The following is a 19,469-nucleotide window of genomic DNA, read 5'->3' on the forward strand; positions in this document are numbered from 1 at the left end:
TTAATGATGTGAACTACATGATGATGATGAAGATATGGACTTATTAATGATGTAAATTCCTTGATGATATTGACTCATTGATGATATAGATTCCTTGATGATGATGATGATATGGACTCAATGATGAAGTAGACTTCTTGATGATGACAATGATGCCGATGATGATGTAGACTCCTTGATGACTTGGACTCCATGAACTCTTTGTTAATAATGAGAACTCCTTAATGATGATGTGAACTCTTTGATGATGGGATGGACTCCTTGATGATGTGATGAGTTTGACTCAATCTAAGAAGGCTATGATTAAGAGGGAGCAGACAAGAGCACATTTCCATGAAAGTGGCTAGAAGTTCTAAAGACTGATGCTCATCCAGATATGCTAAAGATGAACTTGTGATTAATTTGCTATGTAGAGGATTTCTGTGTAAGAGGGCGCTGCTTTTGAGGCATGAACCTAGTGATATCCTTGGCACAATGGACTACAGGTCCATCGATATCTCCCTTGTGAATGATTTGAAGAAGTTGCAAGACTCTGATATTCACTAATTCGTTGATCTATTTGATGATGTTTGTTTTTGCTGAGGCCATTTATTATCATTGGATTCAGTTATGGTTTGCTGGATTCTACTATGGTTGCTGATGCCTGCTTTTGTGAGAAGCCACTTATTATTTGGATTCGATTATGGTCTGCTGGTACCTGCTTCTGAGAGAAGCCATTTATTATCTGCTATGGATACTTATATTCACTTTTATGGTTACTGATGATTACTTCTGTGAGAAGCCACTGCTTAAGTCTAATATTGTCTGCTGATAGCTGTTGACGTTTGCTTATGAGAGAAGCCTTGACTGAAGTTGGATGAATAGTTGAATGTTGTTGTTTGCTGAAATGTTTGAGATCCACCATGGTACATTTCTGATGTTGAGCTTGTTGCTGATGTTTACGTGAAGAAACTAAAATGAATAAGAATCTCCTTGAAGAGGGAGCACTGATTACATAGCATGATATTATGGATCATCTCTTGTAGGCTGTGTCACGTCAGACCTTGTGTTCTAGGAGATGTATTGTTGATTCCCCCTATAGGCTGTGAGCCATGAGACCTTGTGGTACAGGAGATGTATTGTTCATTGCTCTTGTAGGTTGTGTGTCGTGAAACCTTGTGGTCTCAGAGATGTATTCTCAATTCCTCCTATAGGCTATGAGCCATGAGAACTTGTGGTCCGGAAGATGTATTGTTGATTCCTCTTGTAGGCTGTGAGTCGTGAGACCTTGTGGTCCATGAGATGTATTGTTGATTCCTCCTGTAGGATGTGTGCCATGAGACCTTGTGGTCTAAGATGTATTGTTGATTCCTCCTATAGGTTGTGTGCCGTGAGACTTTGTGGTCTGGGAGATGTATTATGTGAGACCTATAATTGGTCGGGGAGATTGATCTTGACAGATATATTTGTATTTGTGATCTATTCCTTAGGTTGTGGGTTGTGAGACCTATGGTTGGTCAGGAAGATTGATCTTGAGAGAGAGAATGAAAAGTACTTCCTCGACTAAGAGGGAGTGTTAGAAAATATGGTAGCCATGGTCGGTATTTTCATCTTGAAAAATAAATGGAAATTTGAATTTTTAAATTAGTCTCCAAATTTATTAGGTCAGTTGGGCCTCTAAGAGGCACCCATTCGACCCCCACTTGAAGGCTATATAAAGGAGATCACTTCTCCTCATTTTGACACATTAGTTTTGTCTTATGCATTTATGATCTAGCGAAATAACAGGAGGGCCAAAATTCTAGGGAGGGTCGGAGTTTAAGGAAATTGACTTTTGGCATGGCACTTGATCATAATCTTGGTTACTGGTTTGGCTGTTATTTTCTGCTATGGTTATTTATGATGTAATAATGAATCTGGAACCCTCTCTCTCATGTAAGGAAAGATTTATGAGTTTTCCCCTTGTGGGTTTTGCCTTGGCTGTGTGCCTAATTTTCTATGTCTCTTGTCTCTTTGTTTCATGTTTTTTTTTTGTTTGTTTATTTATTTATATATATTGGTTCTGAATAAGTCTACTCCTATATTGATACAAAATATTTTTACAGAGAGGCAGCGGCCTCGAGAGGTCTAGCCCAGAAAGGCGGCTTACTCACATTACATTTCTGAAAATTGACCCAAGAAGATTAGCTGATGACTGACTAGAACCAGGACCATGACTGGTACATAGAGACAGAAAACAACATTGTCAAAACCTGTAGACTGACCAAAATACTGAAACAACTTGTCTGAGCTTATACATATGATCATGGGAGCGCTGCCCAGGTCAGAACTGTAATCTAAGTCAAAAAGCAGCAAAACCCTTAGCTTTAAACAGACAGGGAAACTACAACCAGAGAACGAAAACCTTATTATGCATCTTGAGCGGTGGAAGGCGCTTCTTCCACGATTCGACATCCAAAACTGGAGGAATAATCATCATCTGAGGGATGGCCCTCTTCGCTTGGAGAACCGCCTTCAATCGGAACACTCGGACTCTCCCGAGTTGACATAACCTGGGAGGCAGAACCACCTGGAGCCTTGTTCTGCTGGCTATGAAACTGAGAAGTGCCTGGCGACTCTTTCTCCCTCGTCTCCGTAGTCGCATCTGGAGTTGCCGACACCGAACCAACTGTGCCTTCGCTCAGCTGAATAGTAACAGAAGCAATGAAAGAGTGATTACTGAGAGTACAGGGGATTTGAAAACGGGCCGTATGAGCATGAATATTGTGAGAGCTCGACTGTAAAGCATATTGCCCCCGGCCACGTCCACGACCTCTCCTGGTGGTTGGATGGCGATCAGAGCCAAATCCTGATGAGCAAGAGGAGGAGTCCATGGTAGAGGAAGAGGGCTGGCGAATGGGTCGCCCCCGGGAGCCTCCCCTTCTACAGCCCATTCTTTGGCGCAATATAGGCATGCTGAACAGAGCCGAGGGAACAAAACAAGTAGCAAATCTTTGCAAGCCGGGAGAGATGGGAAGGGGGAGAGCAACCTTGCTCAAAGAAGCACTGATAATGATGGAGGACAGGCAACAAATAAAGTTGCAGGAAGGTCTTTGGAAAGCCAGAAGTCCCAGCTGAGAATCAACCCCGCATTTCAGAGCGCAGCGATTCCGTGGACTAACCCGAGAGCAGAGCGCTGCGACAACAAGGATACCAAACATTCGTTGAGGAGGAACAATGAAGAATTGGAGGAGCACCATGACATAAGAGCAGAAATGCCAATTTGGGGTGTCGCGCTGCATTAACGCAGCATTGAATGAGCTTACTGGGAGAATTAAGGCTGGCAGCGAGTGAGGCCAGATGGCGTTGGGTGTGAACCACGCGCCAGCCCATCCAGCGGCCTTCGTACCCTTATCTGTACTACACACCCGCATCCGGGATCTTTGTTTCATGGTTACTTTACTGCTCTTTAATGTTTATTAATTGATGTTTTTCTTTTGTATAACTACCTAAATTATATTAAATTTAATGCTATGTGAAACTAATGTTTAATTGCTCAGGTTAAATAGTTATCGAGAGAAGTTTTTATTTTTTATTTTTTTATTCTAGCAAGTGACCTAGAAAATCAACACAATGTTCTAAATTCTCATTTCATGAAAGCAATGTAGAGAACTGGTATTCCATTCTAAGGAATGGTTTGAGATGCTTAAGCAAGACAACTTAATGTTAAGAGGTAATACCTCGGGGGACAATATTTATATGTTGAAATACTTAAATATATCCACAGGCTATGACTTTGAAGCTGATGGGGGCAACATTTAATAGGATAATATGGGATGATGAATTCTACAGGTTTTGTGGCGAACTAGGTCATAGGCAATATGTTGGTTGTGATCCATGTGCTCCAAAGCAAAAGAAGAAACGAAAGAAATTTCTAAGACAGAGAGCAGATTGATCTAACAGCCAAGCGATCGACTCTCAAGAATTAAGAAAGCAATTAAGCGGGTCAACACAATGAAAACAACAACAATATAGATCTGTGCTCCAATCCACTTTTGCTTTCGCCCAAGGACTACGACGCATATGCTGGTCCTTTGCTAGAGGAACTGTCCATTCCATATTTCGACTGTCAAAACCACGAAGCTAATCAAGGATATGATCAATACCTGAAGCAACAAAGGTTCAATCAGTACCAAAACCTAGAATCAGGGCAACAAGCATACACATAATACCAAGGCCAAGAAACAACACAAGGATACGTTGAGTACTAAAAGCAAGAATCGGGTCAGGATTATGAGCCTCTAGGGACTCAGTACAGGGCTCTCAAGATCATGGTTTCCAATGGCTACTGCAAGACTGTTGACGTCTAGAGTGGAGTGTTGATTTACAAGATGCTTGTGGGCGTTTATCCTTTTGATCCCCAAGGTCGCCAACATAACGATGGTACTCTTGCCTCCACATCAGAAGAGACGACCAAGCTTTGGGATGATATTTTAAACAAACACCTCGATTTTCACAATTAACCTTTGGTCTTAGATTTTAGAGTCCACCAAAGATCTTGTATTAAAGATGCTTTAGAGTCCGCCAAAGATCTTGTATTAAAGATGCTTTTCAAAAATCCTAAGTCTCGATTAACTGTTAGACAAGTTTTAGAACACCCGTGCCCAAAAGTATTATGCCGAAATGCAAAGAATAGATGCCCCCTATCCAGAAGGGGACATGACAGTATGATGGTATAACTCAAAGTTATAAAAGAATTTAATTGTATTAAGTAAATTAAAATAAAAAATCAATTAATAAACATTAATTGATTATCATAAAGTGGCCTTATTAAATTATAATAAAGTTAGTTTATTAAATTCTAAAGTTACTTTATAAAATTAAAATAATAATAATAAATATAAGTAAATAATAAAAGTAGTAGTGAGGTCTGTAAGGAAGAAGATTAAAGATGACGTGATGAATTTAACCTATAAAAATAGATAAGCGAAGTGCACATCTAGAAAGAGATAATCTTGCTCATTATGTTTTGAGGACAAAGCATCCCTTAAGAGGGTGGCACTGTAACAAACATAATATTATGTAATAATAATAATCACTGAAAAGGTGTGTTTTATTAAAAAGACACATCCCTTCATATGAAAAGGTACCTCGTCTAGTATTTATAACGACGACATTCATTTGTTACTTCATCTATCAATTCAGTCTCTCTCTCTCTCTCTCTCTCTCTCTCTCTATATATATATATATATATATATAGATATATATTACAATGCATTTGTGTATTTTACATTTAAGTACAAACAAGTAACCGTTTGTTTGCTACATCTTGAAGCCAAATTAGGCCTGAGGTAGCCGCAAAGAAAGAAGGCTGAATTAGGTCTGTTGTAGTCGCAGATGAGGGTTGAGTTAAGTCTGACTTGTCCGCAGAGAAAGGAAGTTTAAGGCCGCAGGGAAAGAGGATGTTAAGGCTCAGTCTAAGGCCGAGACAAGGGCTGAGATTAGCTGCAACAAAAGAACAATAGTAAGGCCTGTCTAATCCACAACTGGTAGGCCAAGTTTAGGCTTGGTTGGATAGAGTCAAAGGCAACATGTGGGTCTGATTTGATCACTATTCAAAGAGAAAAACTAGTTGGAAGATCTTGCAGAAGTACCATATCTTACTGAAGAATTAGATGCTTTTTGTGACTGCTAAAGTGATTGAATGCATAACAATAGAACAAATCTCTTATATTATTTGTCAGAAATACTCGTCTAAAAGCTATTGAAACTGAGTGATTGCTTACTGTTGAAACATTTTAGGAGCACTATTGTTTATGTGCACAGGGTTAATAATGTTGTATGATTGAGTCAGTCAGATTGAGCATGTGACCCATACTATCTGCTAATATATGTGTTGTGGCAAGGTTGTGCTTATTATTGATTATAGAGGTCTATTGCTGAAGCTATTAAGAATGACAATGTGTTGATGATGGCTGCTTATTGAACTGAGGGTGAGGCTGTCATTATTGGTGCACATTTATGTCAGGCCAATGTACTTGAGTGCATAATCATTATTGAGTTTAACACATATTGTTGACATGTATACATGATGCCATGTATAACTGAGATGGTATACTGCTAGGGTTTATGTGGACATAAGTCGCTGCTAGGGTTTGTATTGAAGAGAGTCTATAGTGCTATGACTTGTATTGCCAGTGTTGTTATTGAATGTTGTTAGGGTTTCAAGCATGAGACTTGCATATGCTATTGCTGAAATGTATTGTTGAGAATAGCTAGTCTTGTGTTGAGTAAGTTGTTGTTGGCACTCAAATATATGGGCTGAGTGCCTAGAGAAAGAGAGGGTTTGTATGTCGCTGGTGTTTGTATATGCAACTGTAGGTGTCTTGAACAGAGTTTGATGAGCTAAGGTTGACAATGTGCTGTTGGTTTATGGAGCAGAGTGGTTGATGAGTGTTGAGTCAATAGAGGTTAAGAGATGTTAATGAATGTGATCAACAATGCTGTTGATGTGTTGAAGAGCTTAGAGATGTGTCGTTGATGACTAAATATTTGATTTCTACCATTGTGCACATATGATTATTGAGATAGGGTTTTGTATGGCCAAAATTTCTCATGGATTATTGCTGATGGGAATAATGCAATGATAATATAGCATTGGTATTGCTAGCAATGACCTGATATTGCTTTAGGGCCAATGTTGAGAAGTCTTGACAGTAGTGGGATTGACATCAATATTGTAACAAATGAACAGTGATGTAAAGGAAGCAAGAGCAGTGCGGCGATAGTGCAACAATGTATTGGCAAAAGTGATGATAGTGATCAAACACAGTGGGAAGTAATCTACAACAACGTAATTTATCTTATTCAGTTATCTTATTTTAAGGGTTGTTGGGTGGTGCAAGGTGGAGATTGAAGTCTCCGTGAGGTTGGTGTTGATATTTTGTAGGTCTTCTAAACTGATAATTAGTTCCAATGATTTAATCCTTTTTCATATTCTCATTTATCATTAAGCAATTACATAGCAGACATCAACAATAGAAACATGTATGACAATACGATCATAAAGAGATAACCAAATAAGAGACACAAATATTTTACCCTGGGGAAACCCACATGGGGGAAAACCAAACAACCTTTTTATTAGAGAAATTATTTAGTTCAACAATAGATACATCTAATCTTTTTAGTCAAAACCAAGGTCAAACTAGCCATAAACAAATCTAGGTCAAGCCCTGTTAAACAGAGTTAAGTAGTCTCACAAATTTGGTCTACCCATAAGAGATTCATTCTGCTAGAGATTCGTTCTGGCTAGATTTAGTCTGCGAGAGATGGCTTGCCCATAAACTCGACTTGCTCTACCTCAGAGATGGTTTGCCTAGATTCGACCTTTTGTCTAATACAATTTGCTGCCCAAGATGAATCCTCATGTGTGAACATAGAATACAAAGTGATCTGGATTCCAAATTGTTTGTTGGAGGAGGAGGATGAAATGACTTTATATAGTCATTCAAGGAGCCTGAATTGGTATCACTAAAGGGTCAAGCCGACTTGATCAATAGGAGGGACAAATTGATATTTTGGGGCCAAAAAATCAAATTTAGAAATTCAAAATTCCCCCTTTTGAAGCTGACATGAAGAACATGTATTACATATATTTGGAGGGATAAAACATTTAATTATGAAGACTGGCCCTAGTTACAAGACTTAACAATTGGAGCCTGAGAACACTTTAGGGTGGTAGGGTGGTGCTAGGGTAGTAGATTGATGCTAGTAGGGTGTTGGAACATCCTTCTAGTTGGAGCTGGTAGAAACAGTGTGTTGGTGCATCTTTTTAGTTGGTGCTAATAAAACCCCAGGGGGTTGGAGCCTCCTTCCATTTGTTTTTGGAGAATCCTGGAGGTTGGAGCTTCTTGTTGATGTAATCTTTAAGACATATATTAAAAGTGTTTCATGGTTTTCTCTCACTTGGGTTTCCACGTAAAAATCTCATTTACTGTGTTTGATGTTATGCATTGTTGAATGGTGTTGTTAATTGTTTAATATTTACATGATATGATTAATATTGTTAAAAAGTGCCCAATACTGATTCACCCTCCTAGTGTTGGTAAATATTCCAGCCATGATATTTTTTATAGTGAATACTTTGAGTTAGTTCATATTGGAGCCAACGCGAGAACATTAGGTAGTAGCAAAACATTGGTTTAGGTATTTGAGGGAAACAATGGAGGATGGTCTAAGGTATCTTGAAGATGTTGGAGTGAAGTTGCAAATTTATTTAGGCTTTAGATTGGGTAGGTAATGTAGTAGACAAGAAGAGGACCTCAGGTTGTTGCCTTAGCTTGTGATCAACAATGGTATCATGGTAGAATACATGACAACTAGTATTGTTAGTTGTGACACTATTTGTCTTTTCAAGTTGTAGGATTGTTTGATCAGGATTGTTACCTACAACCATTTATTGTGATAATTAAAGTTGTATCAAACTCTTTGAGATTCTAGAGTTTCATGAGGTCCAAAAGGGAGCATTAAATCTCCAACATATTACCATAGATTAGCAGGTAGTATATTTTGGTCAAGCCCTTGGCAAAAGGGTAGTTTGAAGCTTTTAGAGATGTCTTGGATTGGTGCATAATCCCTTTCTTGTTAGGAGGTAGTGTTGAGAATTATAGCTCGGATGGGAACTTTCATAAAGATTCATTGTGAATGTGTGGCTAGTTCAAGATATTTTAAAAGAGATTTAATTTTTGGAAAAGTATTTATATTTTGCAATTCACTTTAGTTAAAAGGTGGAAGTCTTATATTTAATGGTTGAGTCTAAAATTGTTTCTTATGCATGACTTAGATGAGGGGTAATCTTGAAGATGGTTTCTTCGCTAAAAGCATAAAGATAGGGTAAGGTAGAGACTTGATAGCACATGAGCAATTGAGAAGGTTGAGTAACAGTGAGAGGGAGAGAGTGCAAGTAGCCAGGAAAGGGGTGTTATTAGGAACATGGAGTCTTGCATAGCGTATGGAACAATTGTGTACAATCGTATGAATAGATTTGTCCAATGTTTGTAAGTTCATAGGGATAGGTTTGTAGAGATTTGTATATTCATATAGATAGACAATACAAGTATATTTTTTGGATATATTGTTTTGTTGGTAGGTTGGAGGTTTCCTTGTAAGTTTTTTGAAGGAATGAAATGTTGATTTAAAGACTAATTACACGGGGGTGTGTGGAATTAATTGTTATGCTTTTGTTATTTAATTTCTAGCTATTTTGCGATTAATGCTATGGTATGTAATTTAATTTTAGCATTAATTAAATTTAGCAATATACTTGTTTGATTGAGATCACAAGGACAATAATCACTTAGTGAGTGAAATTTTCACACTATGTACTAATATTGCATGTACTTTTGAGTCCCATTAACCTAGTTATTGTGATGCTTTGTTGGACATTAATAAAATCATGTTATCTTTTCTAGCTAATTCAATCTATGCTAAAAACGTTGCAACAAAGAGAAAAAAGAAAATAAAACTTTGACAAAGCATAGGTTTCATGGCACTATGAAGTATTGGACTCATTTTTACATCAGTGGCTTTTCCCCCTCCTTGTCTATCCTTTCTTTACCAATCTTGGAATCTTGTTCTTGTCATCATGTTTGCTACAAACATTATTGTTTCTTCGTGAAAAGCTTCTTCCTAGTCACTGTTTTTGGTTTTTGATCAACGAATCATTTGATATCCCTTCTTTGGCTCTAACGTTTGCGTTTACTTGCTCAGATAGGTTGCGGATTGTTACTTTTCACTCATTTAGAACCCCCATTGCTACTAGCCTTTACCATAGGATTGTGATCAACATTGTAACATATTTCTTCTTGAAATCTATGAAGTAATATCATAACTTTGTTAGAATATTTACCTAGTTGCTCTAATGTTCTTCTCCATTCAGCCTACATGAGCATTGACAAAAGTTGGGGAGCACTTTTATGGGTGATCTTTATGAGGGTACTTTGTTTTATGAATTCCTTTCACCATCTTTGTTTTTTCGGATCTTTTTTTATTTCATGATGGGTATGCTTGCCTTGGTGGGCACCTTATCATTGAAGTAGTCAAATGCTTTAATGTTGGTGGTTACTCTTGATGCTAAGAATTCTACTAAATGGGCATGGTACATTTATGATATTCTTTTATCTCATTGTTAGGTGGATTAGTGGAGTGATTCCTCTCATTAATGAGTAGCAGTGGGACACATTTACGAAGAGGGTTACTCTCTCACATAGTAGGGTGCAATTAATGAGTTTGACATGGTTTAGCTTAACATGCCAGTTGGGCTTTGTGATTATGTATTGTAACTTCCCTACTCTTCTCAGTCTATAAAAAGGAGAGGGGGGCACATTGGTTTAGCAAGTCTATGTGAGGTAGAAGGTTAGTGTTGTTACTAGTGTGTCACTATGAGAGTAAGTATGTGCGGTGAGTGTGTTGGTTGTTGTAAAATCCTTTGATGATGAATAATGTGATATTTTATTGGAGACTATGCTCACTATCTCGAATTTCGAAATTGTAGAGTTATGTAGAATAGTCCCTAGTTATCTAGTATTTTGATTTAGCTCATAGATTGTAGTATTTGTACTCTTAAATCTACTAGGTCACGATGAGCGCAACTGTTGAAGTTATGAACTAATGATGGAGTGGACCCCTACATATAGGGTGCAGGGAGAAATTCGGCCTCAAGACTAGGGCGCAACTGTGGCGCATAAAGGATTTCAAGGCCGAGGAAGAGGGCGAGGAGGAGAAGCTGGAAGGGGTCGTGGACAAATTATCTGTTACAACTGTGGGGAAGCAGGTCATTTCGCGCGTGACTGTCAGAATCCAACACACCCCTCCTGTCAGTGTTGTAGGCAGTTTGACCATGTTATAGAAGATTGCTCGATAATTATAGCAAAGATGCAAGAAAGGAAGACTCAGACCCAATAGTAGCTTACGCAGAATATCCAAATGATGTTGTCGGAGCCTCGCGAGGACGAGTCTAGTGTTAATATGATTACGCGAAGCGGTATTGCCACTGGAGAAGACAAGGGGAAGAAACCAGAAGTTGAGGGATGGGTACGCAAGGCTGCTGAAAAGGAAGTTGGGTTCGATCTAAGCAAAGGAAAGGAAACCTTTATGGAGGCTAAGAAGAGCTTTGCAGAAGCTTCTACATCAGGAAGTTAGGGAAAGTCCGAAGGAAGTGATAATGCGCAGGACCCTTTGTTGTTAGCGACATTTTTGAAGACTTACATGAAGCTTTTAAGACATAGAAAAGCAGTAAAGGGGCTACAGGAACTAATAGATAACTATATGGGTAAAAATAAACCTCTACTGGAACAGCGTGCAGTGCGCAATGTGGGAAAAAGCAAGAAGTGAACGGGTTGCGTGATGAGACTGATTGCGCAAATTGGAGAGTACAAAATGGATAAGGTGGTTCTTGATCTGGGATCTGATGTGAATGTTTTGCCAAAGCAAATGTGGGAGAGAATGGGGGAGACCTGCGCTGCAATGGTCTCCTATCCAGCTATGAATGGCAAACCAACGAAAGATCATTCCTATGGGGTGCCTATATGGGGTCACGGTAGATATTGAAGGAGCAAGCGCCCTAGTTGACTTTGAAGTGATTGAGATAGTCAATGATAGCAACCCTTATCTTGCACTACTTGGCATCGATTGGGCCTTTGATATTGACGCAGTCATTAATCTCAAAAAGCGTAGAATGATGTTTGAAAGGAAGGAGCTTAGGGTTATTGTTCCATTGGATCCGATTGAGGGTGCGTGATATACTGAACCAGTCCGCGATTATGAAGAAGAAGATGACCTTGATCAGATCTATAAGATCACTGCGTGCGATGAGGACTGGATCAACCCCATTGCGGATGGATGGATCACGTGGGATAGGATAGTTCTTGCACTTCAGATTCTAATGAGGAGCTTGAGCATTGGCAGAACCGACTACATGAAGTATCATCGTTGCGCTGTAATAGGCTTACAAAATCGCTTCGATGCATATCCATTGAGGTACGAAATTTACCTTATTATGATGGTTTAGAAGATGTTAATTTGTTTTTGGATAAGTTTGAAAGGGATGTACTGGAGGAACATCGGTTCCAAGCTCTAGATATTGTGTTGCGAGCTATGCTTGCCCGTTGGTGGGGTATGCATAAGGACAACTTCGCTGATTGGAAGGAGTACCGAAGAATGATGAAGTTGAGGTTTGGGTATGCCAATACCCGCTTGGTGGAGAAATACACAGGGAAGGATGATCTACGTGAGCATTTGGTGCGATGGACGAAAGCATGGGGAGAAGAACCACAGCTGGAGTGGGTTCACATATTTTGTCATACTTTGGACACCATCCCAATGAAATGGTATTTGGAAACTAAGCTGCGACACGGGATGACAGAATGGGATATCCTGAAGGAGAGCTTTCTGTTAACTTTAAGCTTGAGTGTATAGATGAGGTGCTCCAAAGGATCAAAGCCACAATATTCAAAATGCCTGAAGAGCCGGTTGAGTGGGTACAACCAGATTGGAGTACGCAGCTACGCTATGTGCTTGAATGTTATAATATGACCATGAAGAAGGGTGAAGAAGATCCCAGAAACATCAACATTCCTGAGTCTGAAGGACAATGCGAAGTCGAGGGACCTAAGGCGGAAATCCCCAATATATCAGAGCCTTTAAAGACCAAGCAAGTGAATATTGGGTCAGAGGCATAGTCGAAGTTTGCGAAGATAGATGACTATTGGGATGAAGATACAGTTGATAAAGTCGCGGAATTGTTGCGCGAATATCAAGACTTGTTTCCCACCAAGTTCTTTGATCTAAAAGGGATAGTAGGGGATTTGGGTGTCATGAAGATTACTTTAAAGCCAGATGCGAAGCCAGTAAAGCAGTGCCCCTATCGATTAAATCCCAAGTATAAAGAAAATGTGTGCAAGGAGTTGGATAAGATGCTAGAAGCTGGGATCATTGAACCTGTGGAGGAGTCACACTGGGTGAGTCCCATGGTGGTTTAAGAAAAGAAGTAGCAGGATGAAATTCGGATATGTGTAGACTTGAGGAAGCTGAATGATGCGTGCGTCCATGATCCATTTTCTATGCCCATGATCCATTTTCTATGCCATTTACAGACGAGGTACTAGAGAATGTTGGAGGGTAGGAAGCCTACTAGTTCATAGATGGGTTCTCAGGGTACCATTAGATCAAGAGTGCGCTGGAGGATCGGAGCAGGATCACCTTTGCAACTGAGTGGGGTTGTTTTTAATACACAATGATGCCTTTTGGACTGAAGAATGTGCCCACAATCTTTTTGCGAGTGGTAATTACGACCTTCAAGGAATTTATCCACAATTTTTTGGAGGTCTACTTTGATGACTGGACAATGTTTGGATTGGTAAAGCGCCATGTTGCTAGTCTGTGCCTCATGCTAGATACCTGTTGAAGACATCAGATAGCCCTTAACTTGAAGAAGTGCATATTCTGTGTACCTTATGGGATACTCTTGGGTCATGTGGTTTGCAAGCAGGGATTGATGGTAGACCCTACCAAGATTGCAATCATTGTTAATTTGGAGGCCCCGAAGAACATTAAGCAGCTACACACAACATTGGGCCATACCAAGTATTACAGGAAGTTCATCAAAGCGTATGCACAAATAACTGTGCCAATGGAAAAACTGTTGAAAAAGGATGCGACCTTTTGTTGGGACGAGGATTGTTAGAAAAGTTTGGATGTTTTGAAGGAGAAAATGGTCACCGCGCCCGTCTCAGTGTTTCCTGATTGGAAGAAGGAGTTTGATGTTCATGTAGATGTGTCCTGTATTGTGTTGGGTGCAGTATTGACCCAGCCAAGCGAAGGAGATATTGATCACCCTTTAGCATTTGCGAGTAGGAAGTTGTCGAAGGTAGAAAAGAACTACTTGACCATAGAGCGCGAAGGACTAACAATGGTCTACGCATTGCAGAAATTTCGGCACTATCTGTTAGGAGTGCACTTCAAGATGTATACAGACCATTTTGCTTTGAAATATTTGGTCAACAAGCCTGTGTTGTGGGGGAAGATTTGCAGGTGGTTGTTGTTGTTCCAAGAATATGATTTTGAGGTAATTGTGAAGCTAGGATGCCTGAATGCTGGTCCTAATCACCTCTCGTGGATTGAGACTGGTGATGAGCCTACAAGTTTGGAGGAAGGGTTGCCTGATGCGCAGCTCTTCACTGTTCGCGTTGCAGATGATCACTTCGCAGATATAATTCAGTTTTTGTCTACATGTACAACCCCGGAAGGATATTCGACGCAATAGAAGAAAGAACTAGTGGTCCAGGCGACTGATTTTTTGTGATTGTCGGACACTTATACAAAATGGGCTTTGATGAAATATTGCGCAAATATGTCCTAGAGTATGAGCGGCCAAGACTGTAGGAAGGCAAGCTGATTCAAAACGAGATCGACGAGTTGCGTTGCAAGGAAACAATCATCTGGTCGAGGACGCAGTTGTGGACAGATGAGTCAGTTGACTTTGTCAGTACAGAGCAAGCTAAAGGAAATGCAACAGACTCAAAGGACCATGGGCCTTACAATGGAAGGCCCAACTACTGAAAAATTGGTCGAAGAAGTGTAGCAAGATGGTACGCAGTGAACCGCAGACCTGCAGGTTTTGAAGATCGAGTTCAGTGAGCTACAAAAGAAGATCAAGGTACCACCAGCAGAGTGACTCGCGGACGAGTCATCAAATTGTGTTGAGGGCTTGTTGGGACAAGGCCCCCTAGGGTAAATTTTGTAATTAATTTTTGTATACTTGTAAAGTCTCCATGCTTGAGGGAGCGGAGCTCGAAGTTCATAAAATTCAAAAGGAGCTTTAGTCCCTTAGTTTGTTAGAAGATATGGAGTTTTGTGACCTGCCCATGGTTTGTAGACCATTGTATTGTAAAAGGGAAGGCTATATATAAAGGAGTCATAGCGAGTCTAGAAAGTAACTTGAATAGAAGATAAATTGTATGGGCAAGTAAGTCTGAGACAGGAAAGTCTGTCCTTGTACTTAGGCGAATGGGAAGGCCCTTGCAGCTGTGTGTGTGGGGACCTTGGTAAGTCCGCAGGCTGAGTGCTTGAGTCCTTGCAGCTGTGTGCACAGGGAAAAGAGTCTGTAACTGAAAAGATTATATCAATAAAGACTATTTTTGAAGCTATAATTGTGTATCTGTGCATCTGTATTTACTTATGCAGTTTCTGTATTTCCGCTCTGTTATCTGAATTTAGATGAATGAACATTTAATTGATGCACGAAAATAGTAGATCAACTCATTTGATTGATGTTATGAATATTTAAAGCATTTCGCGGAGGTTTAGATTCAGTTTTTTGCACATTACTGCAATTATCTGTATTGTAAGGGTTAGGGTTTGCGAAGACCGGAATAAGTCCTAGGAACCACAAAGACCCATCACACTGACCTTTGGATGCAGAAACCTGGTTCTGTCATCCCCCAATACAGCTTCGGGTGAGAGTGCAGCCTGCGCTACACGGGCTGTTGCAGAAGGGGCCAGCAGTTTAGGGTTTTGTTGGTTGGCGCAGCTATCTTTGAACCTGGGTCAAGACCCCTTAAGCCAACAGTCCTCATGCTTTCATAGAACTTTTTTGAATTCTATCAATTCTCTTTGATTCATTGTTTCTTTTGTGTGACAAGAGCAAGAATTTGACTTGAAAAGGCCAATGTTTGATTTGAGCCAACTTTTTCCTTCAATTGCATTGTAAGGCCAGACCTGGAACAGAGTCCCACTTTCCTTTCCTTGATGATTATTATTAATGATCCAAAATAAACCTAGAACTGAAGAGCAACGTAGGGTCTCGTGACTCTTTTGACTGCTAACCCAATTCAAACTTCTAGCTTTGTTTCCAGAGCCAGACAAAACAAGGCTTGTAGCTCTTTGCCTCAGTCTCTGGGAAAATGAATCCAAAAATTAACTAACAGAAACAAAGATTCCCGTAGACAGCACCAAGACGAACAGAAAAAGTAAGGTCCCAGAACCAGAATAACTTAAGGAAGAGCAATCTAGGGGCCTCAACTCAGATCCAAGGCAGAGACTCCACAACTGGAGGCTCCTCCAACAAGAAGAGCCCAATAAGAGGAAGGCTGATCCAGGATGGCCAACAGGAGCAAAACCAAAATGATCATGGAACCGGAAAAATTGCACCACAACCCAGGATATATATAGGCCCTCAATCCATCAGCTGAAAGGCACATACCTGAATCCCAATTTTGCTTGAGAACTAGTCAGAAGAAAATTTGCCCTGAGATGCTGTCCTCCCTGTGCGCATCTCCCAAATGCCTTCAACCGCAATATCAAACTACTTCTACAGGGTTTCATTTCTCTGTGGCAGATTAAGTCAGAAGAAAATTTGCCCTGAGATGCTGTCCTCCCTGTGCGCATCTCCCAAATGCCTTCAACCGCAATATCAAACTACTTCTACAGGGTTTCATTTCTCTGTGGCAGATTAACACTTTGGATGTGCGACAGCGTGTGTTTTGTCTTCTGCAGATATGATTGCTAGTTCACTTGATGTGAAGGCCTGTGCTCGTTAATTTGGTTGTCAACTATCCTGAAGTTTATAGGAAGTGGAATATAGATTCCCCCACCCCCCCGCCAAACATTTTCTGTTTTGGTCTTGGCTAGACAGGTGGCTCTTTTGCAAGGATATTTGCCTCCTTGTTTAGCTCGTGCTTTATGTGATGAAAGGAGACACTTGAAATTTTTTGCCTCCAGCAATGCTTGCACTAGAACTTTTGCCAGTCTGCTTTCCAGAGGATGGGACTTCCCTAGCTTTGCATTGATCACATTCATGGAGTTACCCAGTTCTATTAGGGAAGATACCTGGAGTTCCTTTGCCAAGATAAGGCGTCTCAGTAATGTGTATGCTTCTTGGAACTTCCTCTTGGCCCGAGGAATAGGATGCTACCTGTGTTCCTCCAGGATCATAGAGAATCCCCCCTGCTCCTGTCACCTGTAGTTTCAGTTCAACTTAAACCAATACCTATGCATGAATTTAATATATGCTAGTGTATTGTAGGAAAGCAACTCATGACAAGGTGATTGTTCAGTGCCCTTGTCAAATATTTCCTAACTATTAACCCATCTATTAGATTCATGAAATGTATTGGGTCAATATATATTATATTTTATAGGGAGAGTGAATTGTATACTGATGTTTCTGACAGGAAAGTAATATCATGCAGTACAGTAGCCATGATTTCTCCGTACAACAATAGATGTTTCTTCATTGAATCTTCTCATCATTTTTTTATTTTACTTTGTATCATTCGTATGACATGATGCATTATTCATAGTATTACTAGGAAGTGTGACCTGTTTGACATATTGATCAGTCAATATTGTACCAGAATTGTGAGCACTATCTTCTGTGTATATGATGTATCAGTTGGTATTTGAGGTGATATTGGGCCAGCGAATGACTACAATGCCATATTTAGCTTCTTTAGCTTCCATATACAATTCTCCTTGATATTAGAGTGTCTGTCATGCATTTTTCTTTGGCTTCTATGGCAAGTATTTCCATCTTAATACAACTATATTTTATACTACGTTTGGTCGTGCATTATTCGTTTGTTTCTATAGTACTTCAAGTATTTGTATCTTAATCCAATTCTATTTTATATTCAGCCCTGTATTATTCTAATTTTCATGATGTATTTTGTGATTCTAATGTCCTTTCAGTTATCTCTTTCCTATGGCGGTGTTGGATGTCGAGGAACACTTGATGACCGACATGCTTTATGCTCTGCAAAATGTCAGGTATTTTCTTAGTTGCATATAGGAAGATCAGAGAAAAGGATTTACCATTATGCTTCAGATAATTATCCAGGCGATTGCCAGACTGCCAATTAGATGTTTATCAATGACTTGTTTTCTACCAGGCACTGTCAAAACTCCTACCTGTATTGCACCGTGAGGGTCATCGTGCTTTAATTTTCAGTCAGTGGACTGCAATGCTTGATATTCTTGAATGGGCATTGGACACAATTGACGTGACTTACAGACGATTAGATGGCAGGTACACGTGTATTTGGATTCTATAAAGAGAAGTCTTCACATTTGTTGTTCTTTTAAAAAGATCAACAGTAGTTCATTACATATTATAAAATATTGGTAGGAAAGAATGCTTCTTTAAAATGCAAGTGATACAATTCCTTTGCTCTACAGCACTCAAGTCTCAGAGCGGCAAACCATTGTTGACACTTTCAACAATGATCCTACAATTTTTGCGTGTCTTCTTTCGACCAGAGCAGGGGGCCAAGGTTTAAACCTTACTGGGGCAGATACAGTGATTATTCATGATATGGACTTTAATCCCCAAATGGATCGGCAAGCTGAAGATCGATGTCATCGTATAGGCCAGACAAAACCTGTGACTGTGTATCGGTATGCTCTTTTAATCATGAATTACTAGCATGTCTTGTGCAGTAAATGTGTTTATGATCAGCCAAATGTGATCTGAATAATGTCCATAAAAGATCCATGTTAAAAGTTCTGTTTACTTTTTAATTTTCCTTTTCTCTTTGAGTTGTTAACAGTTCATAAATTCCTTTAATTTAATATTTCTGTAATGGAACTATACTATAGTTCCAACCTGATATGTTAAGTGTACATAATATTGAAGTTTGCCAGAAATTGATATTAACATCTGTGTATGCAGGCTTGTGACTAAGGGAACAGTGGATGAAAATATTTTTGAAATAGCAAAACGTAAATTATTTTTAGATGCAGCAGTTCTTGAATCTGGCGTGGAAGAAGTCAATGATAATGATAGCGATGCACGGACAATGGGAGAGATATTGGCTACAATCCTTGCTTCCACTCCAAGTTGAACAGTTGCTAGAAATTCGAATTCTGATTGAGTATAAGTTACTTGTGTACACAGGGTGCAATGAATTTTAAAGTATTGCTGAGCATAAACTGCTATAGATGAAATATTGAAGATGTTGAGATGTTCAGGCTTGACCCCCCTTATATTTCATCCAGCTGATATTCAAAATAGTGCAAGCCAGGAAATTGTGAACCCACACAAAAATGGTTGCTACTATAAGTAGCAATGACTTTCAGATACTGTACTCTGCTTCCGAGAGCCTCTAACTGCTCTTGGAAGCATTACACAATACCACTAAATACGTGGTTTGTATTTCTATGAGAATGATATGATTGCCAGTACTAAGGTATGATTGCAAAAAGATGCAGTTTCAGTTAGAAATAGAACCCTGCACCTTACAAAAGGCAACAGAAATTGTCTACTATTGGGGTGGGATGATTTTTAGCAGACCTACCTCTAACCTATGGGAATTTAAAAATCTGGAGGCATGGTTGCATTTAGGGCTGTTGACTTTGTGTTTGTAGTGGAAACAGACGCTGGATGCCTCTGAAAACCTGAAATTCCTGATGATGCAGAGTTATTGTATCATGTTATATGTTGACATTTAATTCTA

General features: G+C 39.6%; 1 protein-coding gene across 1 annotated transcript in view; it reads left to right on the forward strand.

The window, feature by feature from the left end:
- Positions 1 to 19,114, forward strand: part of ETL1 (SNF2 domain-containing protein / helicase domain-containing protein) — a 123,505-nt gene extending 104,391 nt beyond the window's left edge. Inside the window, exons 10-13 of the mRNA XM_089377182.1 lie at positions 17,707 to 17,784; positions 17,907 to 18,043; positions 18,193 to 18,411; positions 18,686 to 19,114. Coding sequence (XP_089233308.1) covers positions 17,707 to 17,784; positions 17,907 to 18,043; positions 18,193 to 18,411; positions 18,686 to 18,857 — 606 coding nt within the window. The 3' untranslated portion in view covers positions 18,858 to 19,114. The remainder of the gene's footprint in view (positions 1 to 17,706; positions 17,785 to 17,906; positions 18,044 to 18,192; positions 18,412 to 18,685) is intronic.
- The last annotated feature ends 355 nt before the right edge of the window (positions 19,115 to 19,469 follow it).

This window comes from Pinus tabuliformis, chromosome J (assembly GCF_031772625.1).
Source record: "Pinus tabuliformis cultivar Carrire ecotype Pingquan chromosome J, CPIR1, whole genome shotgun sequence".
Classification (NCBI taxonomy): domain Eukaryota; kingdom Viridiplantae; phylum Streptophyta; class Pinopsida; order Pinales; family Pinaceae; genus Pinus; species Pinus tabuliformis.